At 41.5% G+C, this 26891-nt stretch overlaps 1 protein-coding gene across 12 annotated transcripts in view; it reads left to right on the top strand.

Moving 5' to 3' along the window:
* LOC137098787 (microtubule cross-linking factor 1) overlaps positions 1-23246 on the top strand; it is a 60879-nt gene extending 37633 nt beyond the window's left edge. For 3 of the 12 annotated variants that reach the window (XM_067475398.1, XM_067475388.1, XM_067475396.1), the window contains 9 exons: positions 1358-1459; positions 1942-2166; positions 4706-4876; positions 6840-7007; positions 9798-10070; positions 12754-13095; positions 13831-13907; positions 14413-15991; positions 21987-23246. In XM_067475398.1, coding sequence (XP_067331499.1) covers positions 1358-1459; positions 1942-2166; positions 4706-4876; positions 6840-7007; positions 9798-10070; positions 12754-13095; positions 13831-13907; positions 14413-15991; positions 21987-22244 — 3195 coding nt within the window. In that variant the 3' untranslated portion in view covers positions 22245-23246. Of the gene's footprint in view, positions 1-1357; positions 1460-1941; positions 2167-4705; positions 4877-6839; positions 7008-9797; positions 10071-12753; positions 13096-13830; positions 13908-14412; positions 15992-16233; positions 16325-17589; positions 17679-21986 lie in introns of those variants that run through there. The other 9 variants (XR_010910651.1, XR_010910652.1, XM_067475391.1 and 6 more) reach the window with 9 other exon arrangements.
* Positions 23247-26891: the final 3645 nt, after the last annotated feature.

Genomic DNA, 26891 nt, shown 5'->3' with positions numbered 1-26891 from the left:
GTAGTGGAGTGAGGGTGATGGATGCTGTGAAACCTATATGTCCTTTAGCAAAACAAACTACAAAACCTAACAAAACATCCTGATCTCAGACCAGCTTTATAGACTTCTTGCAGCTGACTGCTGTCCTCATTAAGGCAGGAGGAGCCGATGATCAAGGTGAACCTGAAAAACAGCAACAGGCCAATAACTTCACACAGCCATAGGTCCGTCACAATATAACATGTTTATTAATTGGTAGAAGAATTGAGGTTGCCAGGCAGGAGGTCTAGAGGAAGACCAAAGAGGAGATTTATGGATGTAGAGAGGACATGAAGTTAGTTGGTGTGAGAGAAGAGGATGCAGAGGACAGGGTTAGATGGAGGCGCATGATTCGCTGTGGCGACGCCCGAAAGGGAACAGCTGAAAGGAAAAGAAGGAGATTAATTTTGGATAACATGGCACAAGACAGTAATAACAATAATAGCATTTTAAAAGTACTTTTAAAATAAAACTAATGTGGTTCCTGATGAATACAGTCACTAACTTCAGTTAAACCAAAAGTAACTTTTGTAATTTGGAGGAGGTGGACAATGACTTACATTTTGGAAATATTCTTACAGTACTAAAAAAGAATATTGATGATAATGAAGCCAGAGCCAGGCAGATAGATTACCATCAAGACAGGAGAAAACAGCTGGCCAGGGTCTGAAAGCACAGAATCGATAAAGCTTTCTGAATTTGAATCCGCAAGAAACTAATTTCTCAGTTTTATGAATGCTGTATTGGACACAGCTGTCACATAACCCCTTTTCATTGAATTGTCATAGTTTGCTTTCTATATGGCATAAATCAGAAAGATTCAGAAAGATGGCAAAAGCAAAATTACAGTAAACCACAGTTTTACCACATGACAAGTGGTTAAGCTATAATGATATATCAGCATTTATTACGTCATCATATTTTAATTTTAAAAATAGTTATATGATTGTATTAAAACCACTGGATGATATTAATGTTGTGGCCTGTGGTTGAGATGTGCTCCAAAAGCTTTGAGTTTGCTAGAGGAAGAAATACTTGGTCCAGCTCGAAATGTGCTGCATTAAATTATAATCATTTCCTGAGATGCTGCAGAGGAAGTGAAAATGGATTTGTACATGGGTAAAAGTCATCTGAGGATTTCAGTCCTGCTCAGTAAAGATTTTTTATTTTTTTAAGTTGAAATGGAAGAAAACAAATATAATCAAGTATATTCATCTCAAACACAAATCCTGTCTTTTAATTACGGACCTTAAACAGAATGAAGGTGAGATACAGAATGTGATTTAACATATTTCATGCGCTGAAAAAATAATTGTGCTCTGTGCTGTTGTGGGTCCAGCTCCGGGACACACCTGCACATGACATCCAGTTTCGTCTGGATCCTGAACGAAGGCTGAGGGGGGCGACGGAGGAACGGGAAGCTGTGTGTGCTCTGCCTCAGGTACCTTAATCTCTGAGTGTCTTTAGATTATTAGCACAAATGTAACATCAGTATCTCACTTTAACTGCCCTCCAACTTTCCTGGAACGTAATTCCTCCACTGAGTTTTGATTTCAGCTTTAATTCATGATCCAAAAAAACAATAACGTACACTAGCAGGTGTGTCACTTTAATTAACATGTGTTTGTTTATCATCAGCAGCACTGAAAAGACTAGTTCATCATATTTTTTTTGTTTAATCAATAAACAGCGTCTTGCTACTCAAATCTTTTTTTTTGTCCCTTGTTGTCAAAGCTTTTATGGACCAAGTGATTATCGAACGATCAATCGTGAAAATAATCCTTATTTGCAGCTGTAATATAATTTACATTTACATTTGTATTTTAAAACATTAACATCTAAGCAAAAAATATTATTTACTGTGACTACAAAGCTAGTATTATTTTGTGTTTCTTAGGTTCTTTTGCCTTTTGTCTTCTCCAGCAGGGGGACGAGCGTTTGCGTTTAGATGCCCAGCGTGGAGGTCTGGAGCTTCAGGGGCTACAGAGTCATGACGTTCCCTGGACTCAGGAGAGGGCCGTGCTGCAACAAGAGATTCGCATGTTCAGACGCAACACCATCATCTTTTACATGAAGCTCAGGTGGATCCTTATGCACTGGAGACTCAGCTGTAAGGGCGACACCGGAGAGGAGGCGGTGCACCCCGAGGTGAGTGGGGTCAGCTGTTTTTCCCTTCTTTGTCACATTGAATGTGTTTTTATTTGCTTACCTGATGGAGAGTGACATGAAACAGACTCACATCAGTCCTTTTACTATCCATATTGTGATTAGCTATAAATCTTTCTTCTGATATTTCTGAAATAAAACGACTGTTACTCGACTCTGGCAGATATCATGTTAAAACATAAGCAAGATCGGCTGGATACACTTTACTGAAGCTGCAACAGAGAAAAACCTTGCGATTGTGAGGAAGGACATCATGAGTGGGGGAGCAAAAAAAGCAGATACTGTAAATAAAAAACATGAAATCCAATCTGTTTTAAACTTTCATCCGAGTTTCATGTACAAGAGTCTTCTGTTCTATCCTAATGAGATTTTTCACTTTGAGTCAGTTTGTTTTAATCAGTAATGTCCAACCCTAAGAAAGAATTCCATTTTTCCATTATAGTTTCTGCTATCAGACAGAGAAGATGAAGTCTGTTTGAGTCCTTTCTTAAAGAATTGCAGTTTTGCCTTTAGACATTTTTTCAGAGACGTCCTTCATCTGTTGCCCTTGCTCAAGTTTCTTCTTTTTCTTTTAGTTGAAATTGTTGTCATATGGCTGAAAACAATAATTTGTGATATTGCCAGTTTATTCTGCAATAAGTCTTCCATTATGGTGTGGAACTATATGATTGTACGGCACTGACACCTGCCTATGATTTTGCACACTTTAAACAATCAGAATCCTTTTGCGTGTTTGCATTTATTTTAGCTCGGTGCACCCAACATCCTGGCAACTGAGTGTTTATGAAGTTACTAGCTGTGTACAGTTATCAGTCTGCACAATGCCAGGTTATGGTTTGGGTCTTTTAATTGAAATGAAGTGGCCAAAATTATGTCAGATCTGTGCTTCCCTCCACAATGCAGCTAACACTAGAGAACTGATTGATGCTCTAGTTAACCCGCTGCACGGCCGATTGAGCTTCTCCACTCAGCAGTCGATGCTCCCCTCTGTCTTGGTATCTTCCTCGACCTCTGTCTGATTAAACTTGTAATTTGTGAGATTCCTGTTTTGTCTTGTTTCTATCATAAGACTCCAGAGCTCTGTGCAGCAGCTCCTCAGAGCAACTTGACCCGTGAAGTCTTTTTTAAGAATTTTTGTGTTGCTGGAGTTTCTGTTGTTAGTGATGGTGTCTCAGCTCTGCTGGACATCACTGCTATTAGTATTTACCCTGATCCTTCTGATTATACTAAACAAGGTAGATTTGTATCTGAGAGACACATAAAACACGCAACTTTGTTTAATTATGGAATATTAATACTAGATACTGTAGAGACATTTATTTATGACACTTATATTTTACCTTGGATGCAGTACTTTTTATGTATTTCTATACTGTAGTTTGAATCACTTTTGATTCTGGCCTGACTCATCAGTTTATTCATGCTGTATTCCGTCGTGGCACCTAATTTGTGCCTGAAGAGGGTGCAGCAGTGAGGAGCCCACATGCACAGTAGCACAGTACATAGTTGTGGATGTTTACCAGGCATCCTTGACGTGACATTGAATCCTGCCTGAACCTTTTTCAAGTCAAGTGTATTTTTAAAGCTGTTAATCACTGTTACAGTGTCATTGTTCTTTGGAGTGCTGCTCGCATTTAGAACCAGAAAGTCACATTATTGCTTGTCAGTTTTATGACGTAGGTGAAAACTAGGAAATATTCGGCCTAATGCACTTACAGACTTTGACACGCGTTTCTACATAATAAAATGGCAGCTGTTGTGAAGCTCCTCTGCACTGTCCTGCTGCTTGCTGCTGAGCTGCTGTTGTTACAAGCAATCTGATGATAACCACAATAGCAAACGGAATCAGACATCATAAAAACACACCAACATCAAAAGGGAAAAGCTGCTAGGAAAGCGTTGACTTTCATATTTTGAACATTTACTGATAGATGCAGTAAACTGCATCAGTAAAAGACTTTAAACATAGTAATATGTCTATAACAACAATAATACAACATATATATAATATTTTAGCATGGTATAACATAGCAGACAGTAGAGGAGCAAGGAGAGTGAGGGCTACTTTTAGCTGGTTGTATTTGTTAGCTTTAGGAAGAGAAATGTGAAATGCTTAAGCATTAAATCAGCATTAAACAACATTTGAACGCAGCTGCTGTATAGAGATAAAGGATACATTTTGCCAGAGTATGCAAAGTCCTCCATGGGCGTGACCCTTTGATTGTCTTGCTCTTTAATTCAATATGGACACCTGTCTAATGGACTGTTTGCCCACCTGTTGGAAACAAGCTGCAGGACATCTGCACTGAAAACCATTTGGCTTTAGCATGAATTAACCATGAGTCTATTTATTGCTACGTTACCCAAACCGAATTCATTTTCGATTGCACTTTCTCACAGGTATGAATGTGCCTGTCTATATTAGTGATGGACTAGTAAAATGTTTGTCTCTGCATGCTGGGACAGGTTCACCAACAGTGAATTAAAACAAGGTTTTTGATGGCTGTGTCATTTGTTCCAGCTTGAGAAGTTGGAGAGCATCCCAGAGTTGGGAGGGATAATGGAGCAGGCAGAGGGGGAGTCAGATCGAGATGACAGACTGTGTGTACCACAAACTGTAGGGGATGTCCCAGACGCCGGCTTGGTCATCCCTCTGCCGTCACCTGATCCACACCTGCAGCATCAAAGACAGGTAGTCAGCTACTTACAGTGTCTTCATTTCCTTTTTTTTAGTGAAAGAAAAATGATAAACTTATTCAACCGTGACTTTGTTGAAATGTTTCTACCTGAACTAAATGTAGCACCAGTTAAAAAAAGTCTTAAGAATCTGCTCAATCAGCCATATTTCAATAAATGATCTGGACTCTTATATGTATTGATACTCAAAGCGCTTTACACTGCTTCTCATTCACCCATTCGCGCTCCCAATCCCACACACACTCACACGCCAACGCTCACCAGGAGCAACTGCATTGGAAGGACATGTGACGCGAGGAACCGGGGATCAAACCAACAACTGGGGGGGAGGAAATCGGCGATTGCTTTACGTCCTGCGCCACCTTCACCACTATTGTAATTAGTTTTCAAATCCACCTCAAAGTAGAGCAGTTGCGATTTTTCGGCGTTCCCCATTTTTGTTCCCTTTATTAAAATCTGAGTGTAACTTCAATCTAAATGCATTGAAATTGTATAAATTGGATCAATTTTAATGTGAAAATACTCCCCCACCCCCCAAAAAAGCTCTATTAAATTCGTGCACTGGGTGAATTCGGGCATCTGCTGTATTTATGCCTTTGTTTATTTATTTATTTCATTTTCCTTCTGTTTGGCAGCAATTCATTGGAGCTGTTTGGCTTGGTATGCAGATGAGAATATTGACCCAAATATCTATTTAGACTAGAGGCACTAATTATAATAGTTACGGCCGCTTTTATGCTTGCTGTTCAAACAAAAACACGGACCGTCAGTTATGTTTGAAGGAAACAAGTGTGTTTTTGAGGCTGCTGAGTGTTTGTATGTGTGCAAATCTGGTATCTGGACCCCGGTCAAGCACTTAGCTGCCTGTTGCAGTGAAGAAAGTAAGCATTTTTAGTGGAATACATTATTAAGCAGCCCTAAGTGCTCTGCTATGTATTGGATTTTGATTTTTCGGCAGCGTCAGAAAAAATAGCTTGTACAGTGATCTGACATTGTTGCTTTCCTCTGTGAGTGGTTTTCCTGTTCTAACAAGCATGACCAGGAGACTCTGTCTAGCCTAATGCATGAGAGCGAAAATGCAGACTTGCCTAAGTGAGCACGCGTTCTCAGGTCTCAGCCTCAAATGCTTATTTTTAATTCAATGTATTAATTTTGACTTTTCCTTCACAGGAGATTAAGCAAATTACCTTGTGAGCAGCATTGCTGCTTTTTATATTCCACCTTTACCTTTGGCGATTTTTAGTTCCTATTTCAAACACATTCTAAACAAAGAATCCACGAAATAGACAACAATATCCTGAAGGTCACAGTCCACGATGTTTGTTCAGATTTTTAGGGCCCATAGTCGCCCTTGTTAAAAAAAAAAAGCCAGCAGCAGTGTGGTGATACCTTGAAGTGATGTTTCACTCCCAGACACGTTTGTGCTTCACTGCCTCCTGCCAAGACCTGAAGAAGCTCCACTACAAGAGAGGAACAGCTTCTGTGAACAGACACTTGAAGCTAAAGACATGCTGTTTCTTTCTCTGGGACGCACTGGATGTCAGTGCTCATGTAGCCTGAAACCTTGTAAATCCACATGTTGGAGGAGACTAAAGTAACTTTGTCAAACCCCCAAAATGATTCAGAACTCTTCAACAGGGTTTACTTACCACCTTAATCACAGCATTTCTCAGTTTCAGTTCATTTCTTTTGGTTAGTTAACACAGCGTCCATGTTTTCTTCATAGCGGGACTGAAGAAAGGACAGATGGGAAAGGACAAGCGGAGCAGGAGACAGAGGAGAAACAGGATGAAAAAGTTCAAGTCGGAATAATTTATAAAGCACTTAGAGCAGGTTCATGCCACCGTGCTTTGAAGGGAAACAAAGGACACGCTGGCGTTTCCATACTGGCCGTATGGCTTGTTAAATTAACCTTTGCTGAATGTGTTTGTGGTTTGCTCTGCATCTTCTCTGTGCAGTTTGGTGAGAACCGCCGGGTGCTGCAGGCCCTGCGGACGCTGCTGGAAGACTTTCGAGAGGAGCTGCGGGAGGAGGAGACACGACGACGCCAACTGCAGCAGTCCTACGCTACTGACAAAGCCACCTGGGAGGTCAAGTGGGCAGAGATGAAGTGCCAGGTCTCCCAGGTACAGATGGCGTCTCAGCGCCCTCCTTTAAAGGGACAGGACACAATCTGGTGTAGAGAACTAGTGGTGCATGCAAGTCGACAGAAAACATGTTGCCTCCTCACTGGATAAAATTCCACTCAGGCCAAACCGGTAACAAGTGGGGGAGGGGAGGCAGGGGAGGCATCTTTGTGCTTTTTTTACCTGTAATTTAAGTTCCTTACTAAACTAGTATAATTTGAATCTTTGCAGCAGTGCAATGAGCCTAAAGTTGTGACTCAAATCCCATCACAAACAAACAGATTAGATATATTCTGTCACAACTATTGAAATCTGCATTGTGCCTAATTGTTTAAGTGTTTGTTAGGAAGCTGAAGACGGCTGTGTTGTCTTGCATTGCTGGTAGAGTGTAAAAACTGATGTGAAAGCATTGAAAAATGGAGAATTAAATCAAGAAAAAAATTAACTAGGGCAAAAGAAAAATCTAAGAAGATACAAAGAGGCTAGAAGATAAAAGTCGATCAGAAACAGACAAGCAACTATTTAACAAGTTGCTCATATTATATTAATCAAAATTTAACATTGCAGGTCTAAATCTTTGATGTATAAGCCCAAATTCTACCTTGCTGTCTAAAGTGGGTTTGTGTTCGAATCTCCCAGTAGACAGAATGATCCGTTTGCAGTGACGGGAAGTGCTTTTTTTGTGTGTTATAGATCAATTTGAGAGTGTGTGGTTTGTTAATCGGTGTGTTGAGAGGCAAAGTCTGAAACCCACAGTGTCGGAGCAGTTGTAGCTTTGGGAACCAATTAGGACGTTTGAGCTACGGGAGGAAGATTATCTTTTTTTTTTCTTTTTTTTATCGCTCATGTGTTAATCTGTGCAGCTTTTACATGGTTCACATCTGCCCACAGAGCAGAGGTTGATGAGGACCTCACTGAGAACTAATTTACTTATTTCCTGAATCAAACCATGCCAAGTTCTTTTCTTGCTCTTCTCAGCTTTTTTTTTCAATTGTACCTCCGAATTATGTAAAATTATTATTTTTACTTTAGGAATATTACACTGCTCAGGAAAGCAGAGCAGAGTTAGAATTTACTGTCATATGGCTGTAAGTAGTGATTATTTTGTGAATCACTATTATCAGGGGTTAAAATCTCTGCTCAGGGAGCGTGATGTTTCATGCTCTGCTTTGGTCACTAAATAACTGCCCATATTTATAATGTTTATAATATTTACATCTTGGCTCTTGGCGTTCACTCAGCAGCTATTTCTGCACATGTCGTCCTCCCCAGTATGTAATCAGACAGTTTTGAAACCCAATATAACAGGAGACAACATTTGTGAATGGGAGTAAGCCGATGTTTGAAGGCAGCTTCACTGTTGCAGACTCTGGTTTGTACCGTTATGTTGTGCCATCAAAGCCTGTCTGAAGATTACAAAGCACTGTTTTGCATCTGGGAAAGAGAAGCTTCCAAAGTGGATTCCCTCTTGTCATTCTGCAGTTTTGAAGACTTCTACAGTACATCCAAGTCCTGGGTTCATGTCCCCGGTTCCTGTGTTTGGTTTGAAGTCTACGTTTTGGAAAGGCAACCCTGCTCTGGGGCTTTTTTTTTTTTTGAGTTGGAATGATATTTTATGCTAAATGAGCTGTTATTCAGTTGGTAAAGCAGTCATTCGCAAACCGCAGGGTCAAGTGGTTTAAACCCTGGCTCCTCCTGGCCTCATGTCAAAGTGTCCTTGGGCAGAATGTTGACGCCTAAGTGGACCTTGGTGTGTGCTTGTGACTTGTAAGCCGCCTTGTTTAAAAAGGTAAATGTATATTATTTTATGATTAATTCAATTCAACTTTACTTATATAGCTCCAACTCACAACAAAGTCATCTCGAGGCACTTTACAGAATAAAGTCGAGACTATAAAGATGTATAGAGAGAACCCAACAAATCTTCCTCCCCAGCTCTTTTGGATTATTTTGCTCTTCTCTGGTAATTTTGTTCTTTTTATGGAGCTTTGTGACTTTTAAACATGACTTTCACTTCATCCAGTGACTCCTTGGGAAACAAACAGTCAGGCTCTGTTTAAAAGTAGCTGACTCTACCAGCACTTCTAAAGCTCACTGATTTAGATGTCTTTATGCTAAGCTGATATGATATTGTCTCTCAGGAACTATTAAATAACTATACATATTCTTTGAAATCTAATTCAAATGAATCTAATTTAATAAATAAATAATCTAATCTAATAAATTAACTAATTTCGTAGCTTTGGCCAATTTTAAATTTCCTGTAGAATGTGTTCAGTGGGTCTGAATAAAGTTTGGACAAACACCATTTGTGACAATAATCTAATCCGTTGACTAATGTGTGATTAAAGTTTTTGTCCTAACTTCTGTATTGAAATATATAATCATTGTTTTATTTTCTTAAACTCGAATGAAAAAATTAAGTAGAAGGTTAAAAGATGCTAAATTTGGTGAGTCTAACTTGTTTACTTTATTTTTTTATCAAATAAATGCGTTCTTTGTAGAAATACAAAATACACACTTGTTTTCACTGCAACGGCATGAGTTGGTTTTGGCTCTACGTGCTGAGGTTTTGCGATTTTAGCCTCCTCACTAATAGAGTGGAGTTTCAGATTTTACATTTACAGAATTAAACAGCTGTGTTTTTTTCCAATAACAATGTTAAAGTTGCTGTTTATTGCTGTTCATAGACAAAAGTGAAGTTTTCATATGTACAACTAGAAAATAGTTCCAGGGGAATTTTGTTTTTAATAACACAACTTTCCTTTGTTCCTGTTTCTCTGAGACCAGTTGGAAGAGCAGGCACAGAGTACAGTGAGAGGTGAGGCTCAGGGAGGTGAAGGGGAACCGGCAGGAGACCCTGAGTGGGCTTTGAAACAGGAGCGTGAGGAGCACAGGCGTCTTCTCGCCGAGAGCCACAGCACCTCCATGGACCTCCGCTGGAAGCTGCAGCACGGCGAGAAGAGGTGGAGCCGGGAGAAGGCCGAGCTCCTGGAGCATTTCGACCGGGAGCGGCAGGAGTGGGACGGCAGCATGAGGGAGCTGCATCGCAAGCTGGAGAGGGTACGGAATGGCTAGTGAAAAAAAGAATGTTTCCAATTTTGGTGAAAAGATGGGAGTAAAAGTTCATTACTGACCTTGGAAACAGACTCACCACCAGGCCCATGTGGTAGCTGTTGCAGTGGTCTCCATCATATTTATTTACACAATCGAGAGTGAAATTTCAGCCTCAGCTTTTAAACCAGCATGAGTGAGAAATTCTCAGAGGATCCAGGAAACTGAAAACTAGAGCGTTTACAATTCTTTGACAACTGGGGAAAAAAATTGTAAACTCTTCAACAGACTCGAATGCTTTTTCCGAGTTCAAAACCAAACTTTCCCTCAGTATTTATAGTCAATCAATTATTAGCCATTTATCTAGCAAAAGTGCCAAACATTTAGAGTTAAGTTATGTTTTGATATTAATATTCATTTCATCTTTCTCTTTTACTTTCTTTTAAAAGAAAGTTGGGACGATGTGTAAAACGTAAATAAAAATACTGCATTGATTCGCAATCATCAACCCATTTTTTTATTCACAATAAAACAACATATCAGACGTTGAAATTGAGACATTTTACCATTTCATGCAAAATATTAGCTCATTTTGAATTTGCAGTCAGCAAAAACATTTTTGAAGTTATCAAAAACATTGGAACAGGGTGGTGTTTGCCATTGTGTAGCATCCTCTCTTCTTTTAACAAGTGAGGAGACCAGTTGCTGGAGTTTTAGGAGAGGAATGTTGTTACATTCTTGTGTGATGCAGGATTCTAGCTGCTCAACAGTCCTGGGCTTTTGTTGCTGGATGATTTGTTTTATGATGCCCCAAATGTTTTCCATTGGTGAAAGGTCTGGACTGCAGGGAGGCCAGTTCAGCACCCGGACTCTTCTCCTGTGAAGCCATGCTGTTGTGATTGGTGCAGTATGTGGTTTAGCATTGTCTTGCTGAAATATGCAAGTCCTTCCCTGAAAGAGGTGTTATCTGGATGGGAGCATATGTTGCTTTGAAACCTCTGTGTACTTTTCAGCATTGATGGTGCCTTTCCAGATGTGTAAGCTGCCCACACCATAGGCAGTAATCCACCCCCATACCATCAGAGAGGCTTTTGAACTGTTGCTGATAACAAGCTTGACGGTCCCTCTCCTCTTCACACACACACACACTCAAACACTGATGGCGGTGGATGCCATGCAAGGTGCTCCATTGACCCACCAGGAGCAACTTGGGGTTCAGTGTCCTCCCCAAGGAAATTCAAACCACTGGCCCGGTCAGGGGACGACTGCATTACCAACTGAGCTACAGCCAACTGCGCTACATATGTTGTTTATGGTCTTTTGTGAATAAAATACCGATTGATGAGATTTGTAAATTACTCCATTCTGTTTTTATTTAGGTTTTACACATCGTCCCAACTTTTTTTGAATTGAGGTTGTATTTTATTGAAACCTTTACAGATTCCATGCCTTTGTTTGCTTTTAGTAGACATATAAAAGGCTTTGTGTGTATATTGTGTGCATTTGTTTTTGGGTCCACTGAGATAAAAAAAATTTTTAATTAGATTTTTGCAAGACAAATGTGGACACGAGAGAATCATATGAAGGAGACAGGGAGCCAGTAAGTTATAAGGACGTTTCTTCAACTTGTAAAACAAAGGAAAAAACACATCACTCAGCGTAAATATTTGGGGCGTCTGCTTGTTAAGAATGTATTTATATATTTGTGTGTCTCTTTAAATAAAGGTGAGAACAAAATAATGAAAAAGCACCCAAAGGTGAATATCTCCTCTGTTGTTTGGGAGTTTGAAATCATTTAGGCAAGATTCAGTAAATACTGAGGATTACTGAATAATAGATGTCCTTTGTAGTATTTAATTAGATGAGCTGCAGTGTCTCACCTCGTTTGTGTCTGATATTTAGCACAGGGAGTAGGAACATGCACACGTTTGTGCGATATGAGTGTGGCAGTATTAACATATAAAGTAGGGGCAGTAATAATAACAGCTACACGCTCAGAATACAGCTCACGTTTGTCAGCTCAGAAAAAGAGAAAATTGCTGATGCACTGCTAAATGGAGACACACAGCAGGAAGTAGAGCTACATTATTCACGGATGTTGCAGCAAACTGTAAAGCACAGGTCATCAACTGCACTGCGCTGACAGGCATTAGCGAAAAAGAATGAGTGATGTGACCTTTCTCCTCTGGAGTGACACCGTAATATTGCGGGTGGTTGATTGAGTTGCTTAAAGTACAGGTAAATGTAAGGGCAAGTTGTTTGCTTAGACCAGGACAAGATGCCAACTAAAGCTTCTTGCAAACTGCTGTCCAGTACTGTATGTCAGCAGACAAGTTAATGTGTGGGATAGAAGTGCCGGTGATGTTTGAGGTTGTTAAGAAAGTTAATTGTGGTCATTTGTGCACAAGAAAAGCGTTTTAAAAACTCAATTATGTGCATGGACCTCAAAATTTCAGTGTTAGTTTTAGACAAAGTACCAAACAAGATGCGTTGTATGTGTAATGCTACATGATATTGTGCTTTTGAGCAGCAAGCTATTGAGCAAAATGGGGACCTGACAGGACCAGATTATTTAGGGTTAGAGATATTTAACTTGATTGTAACAGAAAATACCTAGAACAATGACAGAACAACAGTGAATTCTCTGATTCATCGTAACCATATGTACCTCTGTGTGTCGTCCTTTGTGCAGATGCAGATGGGGGTGAACATCCACCGAAGTGAGGGCATCGATGTGAAAGAAAGCAGCTCAGGCCACAGAGGCGTGTTCTCTCCTCAGGACAGTCCTCGCAACGCCCCGCGGCCGCCTCACTCGCCACGCTCCCCCTGCGTGTCCACCCCTATCCAGGCTCTCCACACCCGCTCCCACTCGGACTCTGAGGCTATGGTGGAGCAGCAGGGGCCTGCGATGAGCCTGAAAGGCTCGACAGAGAACCTGTTCCTGGACGCGTTATCTCTGGACCCCCTTAGCTGCCTGGAAGTCCCTCCACCCTCCAGACTGGAGAGTGAGAAGAAGTTCCCCTGCATGAAGGAGGTACATTAGTCAAGCCTCCTTTGAAATGTTTAGCTGGTGCCACCATCAGGTCAGAGCGTTAGTGTGGCCACTACATTGGGTTGTGACCACGTACCTGCTAAAGCCGAGTATACAACCTCAGGGCATTTGCTCTTTAAGCACAGTGGTCTAGAAAATGATGACAATGATACAAAAGAAATAATTAACTGAATAATCAGTTTCATTAGCTTTAGCCTTTGTTTAAACCAGTGCACACAATAAAACATGTCAGTCACAGTAACAAGCTCATTAGTAAAAACATCGCATTGTTAATTGTGATCTATCTCGACAAAATTTGACTCTCGACTCTGTTTTTGTTTTTTGTTTTATCTCAACCCCCGATGTATTTTCAGACTTCTTAAAAGCATTAAATCTTGATAAAGTGTCTGCTGAAAAATGTTTGTTTCCACTAACTATGTTCTCAGTAAGTAGCTACTCAGGTGGTGCTCAATCTCTTCTTGTTAACAGAAATCCATCTACATAAATGTAAATAACGTGCTTTTCCTAAAAAGGGCCACAATAATGGTTCTTACTTTATTTTATGTAAATTTGTAGATTTATTTTATGTAATTTTTCTTTCTTTCTTTCTTTCCTTCATTTTACAAGGTGCACTTGCCTTTTTGTTTTTTTTGTTTTTTTGCTAGAAGCTACTGTCTTTAAATAATTGTACTCTGCACCCTTTCCCACGTGATCAGAAAAAAACTTTTTGTGTTTCAGGCTCTGAATGAGATTACAGAGAGGGAAGGTGCTCCTGTGTACCCAGAGGAGGAGATGAGCGGTGGGAGTCTGCTCAGGTAACCTGTGTGAAAAAAGCTTGAAGTCAAACCAAGTTCAAAGAGTGTTTTAACAGGCAAACTGCGCTTTGAACCCTGCTAAATTGTAATAGATGTCCGCAGCAAATACATTACTATCTCACTGGCTGCAAATAATGAGCCTCCTGCTGAATTTTTGTTGCTCGTACATACTTGTTGGCCCCTCGGGAGATTGACTGTTGATTCTATTAACTGTTACTTGAAGTGACAGTGAGTTTTCCCCTCGTGATTTTTCTATCAAAGTTTCTCTTTTGGCAAAGAAGTGATGCAGCTCAGCATGCTGCTAAATAATTCAGACAGTTTTAAAATGCTGAAAGGCACCAAGCTGCTTTAAAAAAGAATATACTCGTGTATTTAGGATTTCTCTGCAGTATAAGATCATGGTTGGGCTTGGATGTTAGTCAGGATGTTTGCTTCCAGCTGGAGGTGATGCTGATGAACTCTGTGTGTGTGTGTGTGTGTGTGTGCGTGTGTGTATCCTATCCAGAGCCAAGTCAGTGTGCTCCATGAGCGATTTCCAGCGGTTAATGGACAGCTCCCCGTTCCTCCCTGACAAATCTCACTATGGCGACCGGGGCCAAGATGACGTCACCCCACCTCTGTCCCCGGACGACCTCAAGTACATCGAGGAGTTTAACAATAAGGGCTGGGACTTCCCATTATCCACCTCTGGCCCAGGTCCTGCCAGGGAAATGTGGATAGACAAAACCTCAGAGGCCCGGGCAGGGGAGGCCTTTCCTGATCCCCTCCAGCCAGCCTCCTGGTTCCTCACCACCAGTGCCACCCTGACCACCAGCACCTTGAGCAGCCCTGAGCACTGCCACAAGTCTCCACTGAGGGGCAATGGAGCAGGGGCAGCTGGGGTGGGAGTGGAGCACTATGGGGTGCACATCATCCACAGTCCCACCAGACCTGGTGTAGCTGAGCGCCCCACTGCCCAAGATTCTGACTTCCTGTACACCATGGGGAGCAAAGGTAGGGGAGAAGGAGAGGCTGGGGTGGGGGCTGGCGGGCCAGATGAGGTTTTCAGCAGTGGGAGGTGGCCATGTGGGCTTCTAGAAGGTGGGGTACTAAGGACTCCTCCTAACAAGTCTCCTATCTGTCCCACGGTGGGTTATGCCTCCTCTCTAGAGCTTCAGCTTTCCAGAAACCTGAGTGATGACATGAAGGAAGTGGCCATCTCTGTGAGAAATGCTATCCGCTCTCCCCCAGGGCCTGTCGTCCGGGACACTGCCTGCCAGACCAACGGGTTCACTACTCGAGGCACTCAGACCACCCAGACCATCAGCGTGGGTCTGCAGACAGACCTGCTTAGGAACCTGACCAGCAGTCCCCACCGCTGCCTCACCCCAAAAGGCGGTGGGACACCCATCTCTTCCCCGTCACGCAGCCTGAGGAAGGTGCAGTACTCTCCTGTGGTTCAGAGTAAGTTTGAGCGGCCCTGCTGCTCGCCAAAATACGGCTCACCCAAACTTCAGCGGAAACTGTCCGCAACAAATAAGACCGAGCTACCTAATACCAGCCGCACCCCCACCCCCACCACACCTCAGAAGGGCAACAGTGAGTCTGCTTGGGCTCGCTCCACCACCACACGCGACAGCCCTGTCCACACCACCATTAATGACGGCCTCTCCAGCCTCTTCAACATCATCGACCACACCCCAGTGGTCTACGACTCCATGCAGAAGTTCAACAAGTCCCCCGTTCGCTCACGTCCAACCCCACCTGCCACCACCGAGCCCAGCCCTGCTCACGGGGCTCTCCCCACAGACCCCAGGAATGCACAAGACTGCTTGCGGACCGCTCGAGGGCGCTCGCCCAGCCCTGTGCAGTTAATAGTGGAGACTCAGGGTGACAGAAACCCAGAGGTGGTGAGCATACGGCAGGACCTGTCGGCCCCGCCGGGCTACACGCTGGCTGAAAACACAGCCCGCATCCTGAATAAGAAGCTGCAGGAGCAGAACTTTAGAGAGGAGAGGAGGCTGCAGGCTGGAGGACAGAGCGGCCACAGCAGAGACAGCAGCAGGCAGGCCGACTCAGACAGAGGACAGCCTGGATGTATGGAGGTAAATATACAGCCGCATTGGATTCATCGCTTCATCATTCACTTGATCTGGGGCCCATGTTTTATGACGCATTGATATTCATGACTTTGCCTCGGATGTCCTTGTACTGATTGAAGACAAACTTTTGACAATTTGTGGTTTATTTAAAAAAAAAAAAAAAAAAAAAAAAAAAAAAGGCAAAGCAAATACTCACCTGCACCCTTTTATGCTCGTTCACTGAAATGTTGATGCTTTTTTCTCAGATCGAAAACACTGACTGATGCAATGGTAAAGTTAAACCTCCCTCAGTAATACTGCACTTCCCGTCAGCTCTCTATATAGAGACTCTTAAAGGTTTCTTCTTCTGTATTTTCTCTTCTCTGTAGTGACTTTATTGTAGTTTGACTTTTATCTCTGTGCTTTGATTATCACTAAGGCCTGACCGAATCATGATCACATGTCTCATAACAGGACAAGTGAAATTTATGACGCTTGCAATCTATGTGGGATTGTTGTGACAAAGCTGTACAATTATTCATTATCAGCAACTTATATTTCATTGTTCAACCATAATTTTAAGTGTTTCCACCTTATTAAACAATTTGATCTTCATTATACCAAAATAAACGGAGAAACGCTCACATTTGCTTTAATGAAATCAGCACTGGGGCACATCGGTCGGGCCTGGTTCACCACCCATTCAGCTGACCTGTGGGAAAAATAAATGACAGTCATCCAAGCGTCTTTCTGGTCATGTTTAAATGATGAAACAGAAAGAGACGTGTGTACTGCATGTGCTGGTGCTCATGTCAAATGGCTCTGCATAGACAAGATGAAAATGGAAGGGAAGTAGTCCAAGCTGTATATTAAAACACTTTACTTCAGGAAAACGGTGTATTTAACACCATTGCATGCAGTCGGCAACACTCATGCTGACCCACACATGCTGATTAATATGTCCACCAACAATAAGCCGCAAAATAGAGGGTTATGTGTGTGAATGGCATAACACGCTACTTCTAACTAGCATGACAGCATAACTACTCCATTACTGTTGGTGGTGCAGCTGCATTGTGGGCAACGTATGCAATAGCTTCGACGAAGAAGGAATAATCAAAGTACTGCGGTACAGCATTGCCCGCAATGGCTGAATATAGCTAGAAGTACTAAAGAGATTTTGCTGCCTCAGCAGAATTGAATCCCCAAATCTCCACAAGTAGAGAAATCTCTGCTGTGACGAGATGTATCTTCTCATATTGTCCTATTTCGGTTTATTTTTGGCCTTTCTGATTGAATGTGTGATTATCTCTAATACTACCAGCTCAGCCTGCGTGTACGTACACTAAGGTCAACTATGGCCCAGATTGGATGTTTTTTCCAGGTCTGAAGTGAATGGTGGTGTGTTTACTGCTCTCTGTGTGTGGTCTTCAGGCTGAACATCAGCCTCCTCATTTCTCCTGGTCAACCTCTTTACCTGTAATATAGCACTCTTATCATGTATCTCCTCTTCCTCTTTGCTTGACCAATTAACATTTCCCGCTCTATCTCCTCCCCCCTCTCTCCTCCCCTCTGGGCTTTATCTCTCCCTCCTCCTACCTGTCCACTGTGCTCTGATCCAGAACCAAACTGTCATACTAACAACTCCTTGGGGACTCTAACTCTGCTTGTCTCCGAGATGTAAGTTCCTCTTCCTCTACGACCTTTGGCGGTGGGTTCACCAACCACATGGACCTCTCACCTCACGCCCCGCAGACCCCCCCCTTCTCACCCTGTTCATTAATGCATGCTTCACAGGACAGCAGAGTGACAGTGTATGAAGCCATGGGAGTGGTGTCAAATTGTGCAATGACCATGCATCTGTTTCTTCGTGTTGATGCGCGCATGCTCAGTTTATTTGGTATAGATCATCAGTTTTTTGTTGTTTTTTTAAAGGACCATACAGGTGCTTTTGCATGTTTTAGTGAGTAACATCTACTATTGAAAAAAAACACACCCTACATTATGGATTTATGCTTGAAGAGACTTGCATGAAATTTGTAAACACTGAAAGTTGTATTTGTATTTAGGTGAGGTCACTTGCAGAGAGCAGCAGTATAAAGCAGACTCCTAATTGTTAACGGCACAGCTTTCGTCTGTCTTCAGTGGAGTAAAATCTCCTGTGCACATTCAAGTCACATTCATGTAGATCATGTTTCATTCACTGATCCTGTTGCTATTGAAGTAAACCATTCGTAAAAACGAATGCAAAACTGCAAAAAAAATTTAAAATTTCCAACTTTGTTGTAGTTATGGATATCAGCTGTGTCTGAAAGTATGAATACATTTCCCCCTTATTGCGAATTCTAAAGTCAATAAAAACCCAAAAATTGAAATTAGTCCTATTTTCAACAAATTCCTATTCAGACACTAAAGCCAATAATGAACTGCCAGTGTCACTCTGCAACCTGGATTATTCATCTCAATATCTGGTGTATGCTTACTGCTCTCATCCTTAGGTCACTAATTTTCACTAACTCTACTTTGCCAAAAAACTGAGACTTGCTTGTAAACCAGAGCTGTTTTGATTTCTCTTTAAATGTGCAAATCCTGTAAAACTGCTTGTGTGGTCCTTTAAAGCAAATTTAGACGCTCAGTTCATGTGACCGAAAGAGTCATCCGATTGTGTCTTGGTTATTTGTGACATTTTGGTATTTGCACCAAAATATGAGCCAGTGAACATGACACAATACATGTCTCATTTGGAGGATTCACACATTCCTCAGCACAGGTTGATTGTTGTCTTTTGTGGCAGTGTACAGCCACATCCGGATTATTCTAACATTGTGTTTCTACCAGGTCGTTGTGTCACCATGTGTGCAGCTGGATGGACTGTGATGACTTATTGTGATGCTTTACTTCTTCTGTCACCTGTTTTTCCATACGATGCTTTCTTTCCTCTTCTTACAGTTCCCCCTCACTATTTCCTCTCATACTAACCAGACTCATGTAAAATTAACAATGACGATAATATTCATCACTTCCGGTGCACTCTCCCTTCGGGTGGAAAGTAAATATGTTCTGCTAAATTTTGCATGGTTAAAGGAAAAATCCCCCTTGAGATACACTTTTTATAAAGTTCTCACCGTGTAAAACCAAGTTGTTCATTTTTACCAACTTGTAACGATTGACATGTGTGTCCAAATCCATTTGGGAAAATATGACAATTGCAAACTTTTTGCTTTTACTCTTGAATTATACAGTACAAACATTCCAAAGATAATTCGCAACTCCTTGGTTTTTTTTCTGAAAACATATACAAGAGCACAGATGAGTGTCGCTGACAAAGGATTAAACTGTTAAGTCTTCTCAAAACACAAAACACATTCAAATACAGAAACATGCTCCAAATACACAAAACGACCAAGTACAGAAAAGTGCTTCCAATATGCAAAACATAAGACGCAGGAGGTGGAGCGGTCGTCCACCAATCCCAGAGTTGTTGGTTAGGTAGAAAAGTACTTTATAAGTGTAGACCATTTATAAGAAAATACAAAAAAAAAGTACAAAACATAACCAAATACAAAAAAGGACTATACATACACAAAAAACAACCACACGTAGCAATAAAAACCCAATAACCAAATAAAATACAGAAAGGCACTCAAAGCAAGACCAAATACAGAAAAGTGCTGCAAGTACACAAAACACAAACAAGTAACAAAAAAACTTGTCCAAATACTCAAAACATATTGAAACGCCCAGTCAAATAAAAAATGCAGTACAAGTACAACAAACTTAACAAAATGCACAATAGTATTGCAAAAACGCAAAACGCAACGCGTTGTAAATACAAATAACAACTTTCTTAGAAAGTTAAAAGAACCAGAAAATTCTATTAGCTCATTTTTTTAACCCTACTAACAAATATTTGACTTAATAGCAAACATTTCCATCAGTATTTACATATTTGATTTCTTTTTTCTTTTGAAACATTCTTTAGGACCTCAACACTTTTGCACACTTTTGCTTGTTAAAGTGTTTTAAGGTGGATTTTTCCTTTAAAGCCAAAGTTTCAACTGAAAAACCAGGGCTGATGCGACTACGTTTCGTTTGCTGTTTTCAGTGACCCCTCCTGTGCATTGACTTCCTGTACACATTACTGGTGGTGCATGATCTGTGGTGTGACCTGATATATATTACATTACATTGAAAATTGTGCATTGGCCCACAAGCAGGTCATTAAACAACAACTTCTGTATTTCCGTCTGCATTTCCGGTGTGTACGCGAACAAATGATTTGTTGATGGAGCCATCTATTTGGTGCGGATACTGCCCATCTATCTATTTGACTTGTTTTCCTGGCAGTTCGTGAAGACTTCCCACAGGATGTGGAAGCCATCACTCAGTGGTGGATCCATTTGTATGGCTTATTTTCCCTTCAGTTCATCCTCTCACCTCACCACCACAGGCTGAGTGTGGCATATTTTTAGCAGAACTGGATTGTTGCTTTGCAGGCTCGATGTCCCCCGTCCTTTAGCCGAAATCGAACGCCTGGAGATGGGCTATTTATAAATCGGGCCAGTGGTGTGATGTCCCGGTGTGATCGTTCACCCAGTCACACTCTGACATCGTTCTGAGGGGGGAATTTAAAAAAAGAAACCTTTTTATCACTTCTTATTGTCCTCTTTTCCTCCCTTTTTTCCTTCTGATCCAGGGGACAGATGCATAAATCTCTCTTTTGTTTCAACACCATTAATCTGTGTATGTGCCACAGCCGAGTTATGCATACACAGCAATGAACCACATTTAGAAACCCCTTTGTTTACTTAAGCAGTATTCTACATTATAGTCACTGTGAAAAATTTAACCCACATGCATTGTTCATCACATCCATGTTTGGACCGGATCCAGGACTTTTTTCTTCAGCCGACAGCTGATGTGTCTCTGTCAACACTGAAGAAACTTGTGCGTCTTAACAACCTGCATATGTTGTGGTGACAGATGAGTATTGGTTCAGCCGTGTGGTCATTTACGAGGCTGAAGTGGTTTGATAGCAGCACAATTTACAAGCTACAAAGGCGGAACTTATGACATGCGGTGGTGTTTTTGCTGCCTAATGCGTTCATTTGTTTGTCAAGTTACACAAAGAACACAAGGTTGTCTTAGTCGTGTTAAGTTGAATAGTGAGGGCTACAACTCGTTTAGAGTATATAACAGACATTAATGCAATTTAAGCAGCAGAAAGGAAGAAATCCGGAACTTCGGTGCTGTCTTTGTTTAATGCCTGCACCTGTTCAGCTGACCCCATGTTTACCTGAGCAGATGTGAGTTTGCAGACAGGAAGGGTGGTGGGCACTTTGCTGGGAGGCAGAGAGTTGGATTTATTGACTTTTAGTTTCATTAACATTTGTGTCAGCAAAACATTGTGCATGAACTGGTTTCATTCCTCATCGTAACATCATATGTCCGCGTATGTTTTATCTACTTTGGTGTCCCCTGTTAAATAAAAAACGGGAATGGCTAGATTATCCTGTTAGTGTTTGTGCAGCCAGGTGGAAAATGTGGCCTGTATTGAAACACACACCAGTAAAAACGGATATGATTAAACTTGATTTTGGCCTCGAGAAAACAAGTAATGGTGCAGGACCCATATTTAACAAGATTTTACAAATAATGACATTATGTGCGACCACTTGATGTGCAGCGATTAAGGGCATTGAAAATTGGTGCTAAATGCAGCCATTAAGTGATGTAAAACCCGTTTGGTGCCCTTTAAACTATTTATTGATGATTTGAAAATCATAAGACGTGTGGGTTAGAACTTTAAATGTTTTAAGGGACAGTTTCTCAGATGTCTAGGCTCCATTGTTTCAACATCATTTCAATGTAGTTTTCCTTTGCCTAAACCTGAATTAACTCCAAAACCAGTGGCGCAGAACCTTTTCCATGTTGTCTTTCTTTGCTCATTTACACATCTTTCCCCTGCTCACTCTTCTCTCACTTCTTCTTTACGTCCTGTTTGCTCGGGGCCGACCAGCTGCAGAGGCCTCGTTGCTCTCCTCTCTCTCTGACAGCTCCTTGTCGTTGGCAGGACCTGCCTCGCTCTCCGGTGGCTCCACCCCTGGACTCATGCTTCCTGAGACCGGCCCGCCCGGCCAACCGCAGACCTCCCTCGCGCTGGGCCGCTCGCTCCCCCTCCCCTTCCCCCAAGTGCAGCGAGGCCACAAGGAGGAGGTTCACCTTTCCCCCGGCGGGACATCGTAAGACCATCCTAGAGGGTGAGGAACCGGCCTGAGGCCGTCCTCTACCTCCACTCACCCTCCTCCACCTCAGCCTAAAAAGAGCCAGTACCTCAGAAACCCCCTAACTCATGAGACTCTCAAGACACAGAGCCTGAATAGGGGGATTGGGAACCACCCAGTAGCACCAGCTGACAATTGAGAAACTTTTTTTTTTTTTTTTTTTTTTAGAAGAGCCTGGAATGTACTGTAAAATCTACATTTCCTTAAGAGGTGCCTGCACACACTTGAGTTACACGTCGCCCCACACAGTTCTCACAGTCAGCTGATGCATTTGAATGTTTACACCATTTTCTCATCTGTTTACACTTTTTGTTTTACACTTTTCTCTTCTTTCGTTCTCCTCCTGCATCAATTCATGCTCAAGCTTTGTTGAGTTTATTGGTTCTCAGCTTCATATCTCTGTTTGGAATCAGTGAGAGGATGGACAACACAAACGAACAAAAAACAACTTCTGCTTCATCGGGTCTGAAGCAGAGACACATGATGTCATTTCTGATGCTAATGTCCTTTTTTATTTTTATGTTGTGATGAATGTGTGGCTCGTGTAAACATGTAGAAGATGGGTGACAACAAAATGAATAACCTTATGCATATTTGGAAGGCAGTTGTACAAATATCACTCCCAATATTTGCATGCCTTTTGAACACTAGCACTTTAGTGCATGTACATATGAGCTCTAGCCATTTGTGATCACTCAGCAATGCTGTGGGGGAAAAAGACAAATCGTCGCGATGGGAACTCCTTTGTTTTTGTTGTCACATGATTTGCATTGACTCAAATAAGAAGAGTTTTTAAGTAATTTATTGTATCTTCCACGCTGTGTTTGTACAGTTGTTACTGTTGGATAATAATTATCTTTTTTTCTTTTGACAACAAAAAGGGATTGTGAAAAAAAATAATGAATGTTTTAAATGAAAAATATGTGAAAAGTCTAACAGTCTATAGTCTTATGTAAATAGTACATGGTAATAAACATGAATGTGTGTTTACAAGACGTCTTCTCCTGTGTGTGTTTGTATCTGTTGGGCATGTTCCCACCATGATAAAGGTTAGAGGTTAGATAAAGGTTAGATATAGGTCCTCTGATTAGACCTGAGTTTGCGTTTGTGTGTGTGGGGGGGTGTTTGTTTGTAGATTACAGTGCAGACCACAGGATTAAAGTGGGTCAGGGGAGACAGACACACACACAGTGAATGTGAATAAGAAGATTGTGTCCCAATCCTCTTGCATCCCAGTCATACATATTCCACTTTGCTCCTCTTTCCTAGTTTGTCACTCAAGAGAAAGACCAGCCTGGATTAGATTATTTGAAGGTCTGCGAAAATAAAAATCTGCTTCTTTCTTCTCATTCATTCATTCATTCATTCATTCATTCATTCATTCATTCATTCATTCATTCATTCATTCATCCACTAACAGATGGTTTAACTAATGCCTCCACACTGATACAGTGAATTTCATATGTGGCGCCCAAATCTCAGCAACAACGTATTAATAAATATTCATAAATATTTAAAAGACACTTAGCATTGAGGGTCATAGTTTTGGAACCATGATTTAAACTTTTCAACGAGGCAAATAAAAATGTATTAATATAAGACCAGAATGTGTGCGCATACATATGCTTATTGATGGTTGATGGACCGCAGTCAAACACCATTAGAATCTGGGACGTTCTCTGGTTTACAGTGACTGTAAAGTGAAAGTATTTGAGATTGTGAATGTGTTGCTGGGAAAACAACTTCCCTTTTATTAACTGTTTGTTGTGTGGCTATACAAATTTTTATAAAAAGTTTTATTATTACCAACCCTGCATTTACTCCTCGGCCACACCTGCTTCAGTAAATAATATTATTCAGTATGAGAGACAAAAACCTCCCTGCCACACTCATAAATGGTTAAAAAAACGATTGGAAAAACACAACGGTGAGTTTGAGATGTTAACTTCCTCTCAAAATCCAGATTTCAATCCGGTCGAGCATCTGTGGGATGAGCTGTGAAAACAAATACAAACCACAGATGCTCCACCTCACAGCTTACAGGATTTCAGTGACCTGTTACTGACAGCTTGGACCTAGATACCACAGCAAACCTTCACAGGTCTATTAGCCACGTTTCTTGTGACCTGTGGACTATTCCACACCTGTGATCTTTGTTAATCAGCCACTCCTGGTCCAATAACTCAACAGGGGTGTTGAATGTTCCCTGTGTGTACACCTGTGTACCTGACTAGTGGAGTCCAGCCTCTTCTGTGGCACTTTCCAGCTTGGTGAGCTTCAAACACCCCTTCTTATAGAGGGAGCGGCTGTAGCTCAGTTGGTAAAGCATGTTATTTAGTTGTTAATGTCAGTCTTGTTATTTTCAACATGATCTTGCTCCAACAACCCCATGAAGATGTTTGCATGAAGTACTGTAAAGCCAAATGGGAAAACCTTCAGCAGACCTGCACTAGCACATAACTTAGGAGCCAGTGTGTAAACTCTTAATGTTGTGAAGTCATTCACCTCTGTAATTCCCTCCTGCACTCAGTGTCCTCCGTGTCCACAGCGCTCTGGCCTTTCAAGCCTTTTTGACCATTTTTGATTTGATTTTAAAAGACAAAAGTTTGTTCTGAAGAACAAACACATGGCAGAAGGAGCTCAACACTCTTCAGAGGCTGGTTTCAGACTGATTCCTAGTGTTAGCCCAGTATTAATTTTGCCTAAAGAGTCAGACACATCCACATTTAAATTCATTTTCTTGGTACAGTAAAAGTCAGTGACAACAATTAACCTAGAGTCACCAAAGAACAAAAAAGAGCTGATCTTTGCTCATATTTGCTATATTTGACATTGTTGAGAAAGGAGAGTTTTTAAGAGGCCGCACTCTGGTCTACAGACCTGTGCTGTGATAAGATTTTATGCTACTTGAAGGCTTTGGATTTGTTGTAAACTATGCAGAATTTCCATTGTTGAATGTCAATGAGGGGTCAGCACAGTGGTGGAGTGGTAAGTGCTGCTGCCTCAAAGCTAGAAGGTCTCTGGATTGAATCCTGGCCTGCTGTGACCTGAGTTTGCATGTTCTCCTCAGGGCTTCCGGGTCACAGTTCAAAGACATGCATGTTAGGTAAATTGATTTTAAAGGGTTCACAAACTTTCGTGCACTCCGACTCAGTTTAGTTCAAAGAGAAATGTGTGACATGAGTTAGGTAAACCTATAAAAAAAGAAATTTCCAAAACACAAGTATGCTTAGGTCACTGGAGTCTCTCGAGAGTGAGGTTGCTGCCAGCTTATCGAGAAAAATGCCCCAGTTGTGCTATTTTTCCGCCCATATTTCAACATTTCACATCTGAGCAGAAAATACTGTGCAAAAATGAAACCTCTAAATTTAAAATGTTGGCTTTAATCTGAAACATCAGAGCATTTATTGGCTCTGAGGGAGGACGTCTGATAGTGGAGAGAGGGGAAAAAGGGAAGTGATAAAGAGTCAGAAGCAGAGAGCTCAAGGCCTCTCAGAGCGATGAATAATTAACGCTGCTTGGCTGCACACTGGGAGCTGCTGATGGCACCGAGCAGGTCAGCGGTGGGAAGGAGGAGAAGATGCTCGGCTTTCTCTACTGAGAGAAACCGACCACTGCTGAATAATTTACACCAGGGCCCCGAAGTCGCCGCTGTCCAAACGCTGCACTCTGCCTTACTGTCGGCTGCAGCGAGAAGGGCGTGACCTCTGAGACGCACAAGTCCAAACCCTAACGCAGTAGATATCTGAGGCAAAGATGCTGACACGTTTCACGTCGAAATGGAGGTCTGAGTTCTTGTAAGTGTGGCTCACGCTAAATACCGAGCTCTTTACTGGTGCTGTTTATGGTTTACAGATCCCAGAGAAAGCGCTTTTAGCCATCAAACATTGAGTTTTTACTCATGTCTTAAAGATTTTTGTCCTTTGTTGATTTGTTATTTTCCTATATAAAACCTTTCTTTGTAAGTTGCTGAGATGTTTAGTTCATGAATATAAGTATGAATAGGCTGTTTTACTTTACTATACTGTACGTGTTACTACTGGAATAAACTGCAGCACAGCTCAGAGTTATAAAAAAAGATTTTATGCTTTTCACAAACTAAAGCAATAATTTAGTCTTGTGTGGTACTGAAAACTGTCAAACGCATGACACGGTCTCGCTTTTTTTGTGATAATATGTATTTATGTGTACTCAGGTTCACACGACTAAATGGCTAAGTCAAAACCCAGATCTTAATCTCACCGAGATGCTGTGGGGTGACGTGAAACGAGCTGTATGTGCCAAAAAACCCCTAAAACATCTCACAGCTGAAACAATGTGATGAGTGGGGCAAACTTTCCTCAGACCGATGTCAGAGACCGTTAGATGGCTGCAAAAAGCGTCTCATTGAGGATATTTCAGCCAAAGGGGGTAACACTAGCTATTAGGAGGCAGGGTGTCCTAACTTTTTCCTCAGTTAGAATACGCATTTTTAGCCGGTATCTTTTGCTTAATGAGTAAAACAAGGTTAATATTTGTTGTTTACCTGCAATTAAATTACTTTATAATCCAGGGATAAATAAAAACAAGGTTAGACATCGATATGTGAACATTTCTTAATAAAGAACTGAATATTTAACGGGGTGTCCTAATACTTTTCA

This window comes from Channa argus, chromosome 14, assembly GCF_033026475.1.
Source record: "Channa argus isolate prfri chromosome 14, Channa argus male v1.0, whole genome shotgun sequence".
Lineage (NCBI taxonomy): Eukaryota > Metazoa > Chordata > Actinopteri > Anabantiformes > Channidae > Channa > Channa argus.
The sequence above is the reverse complement of the archived record's forward strand: the minus strand, read 5'-3'. Positions and strand labels throughout refer to the sequence as shown.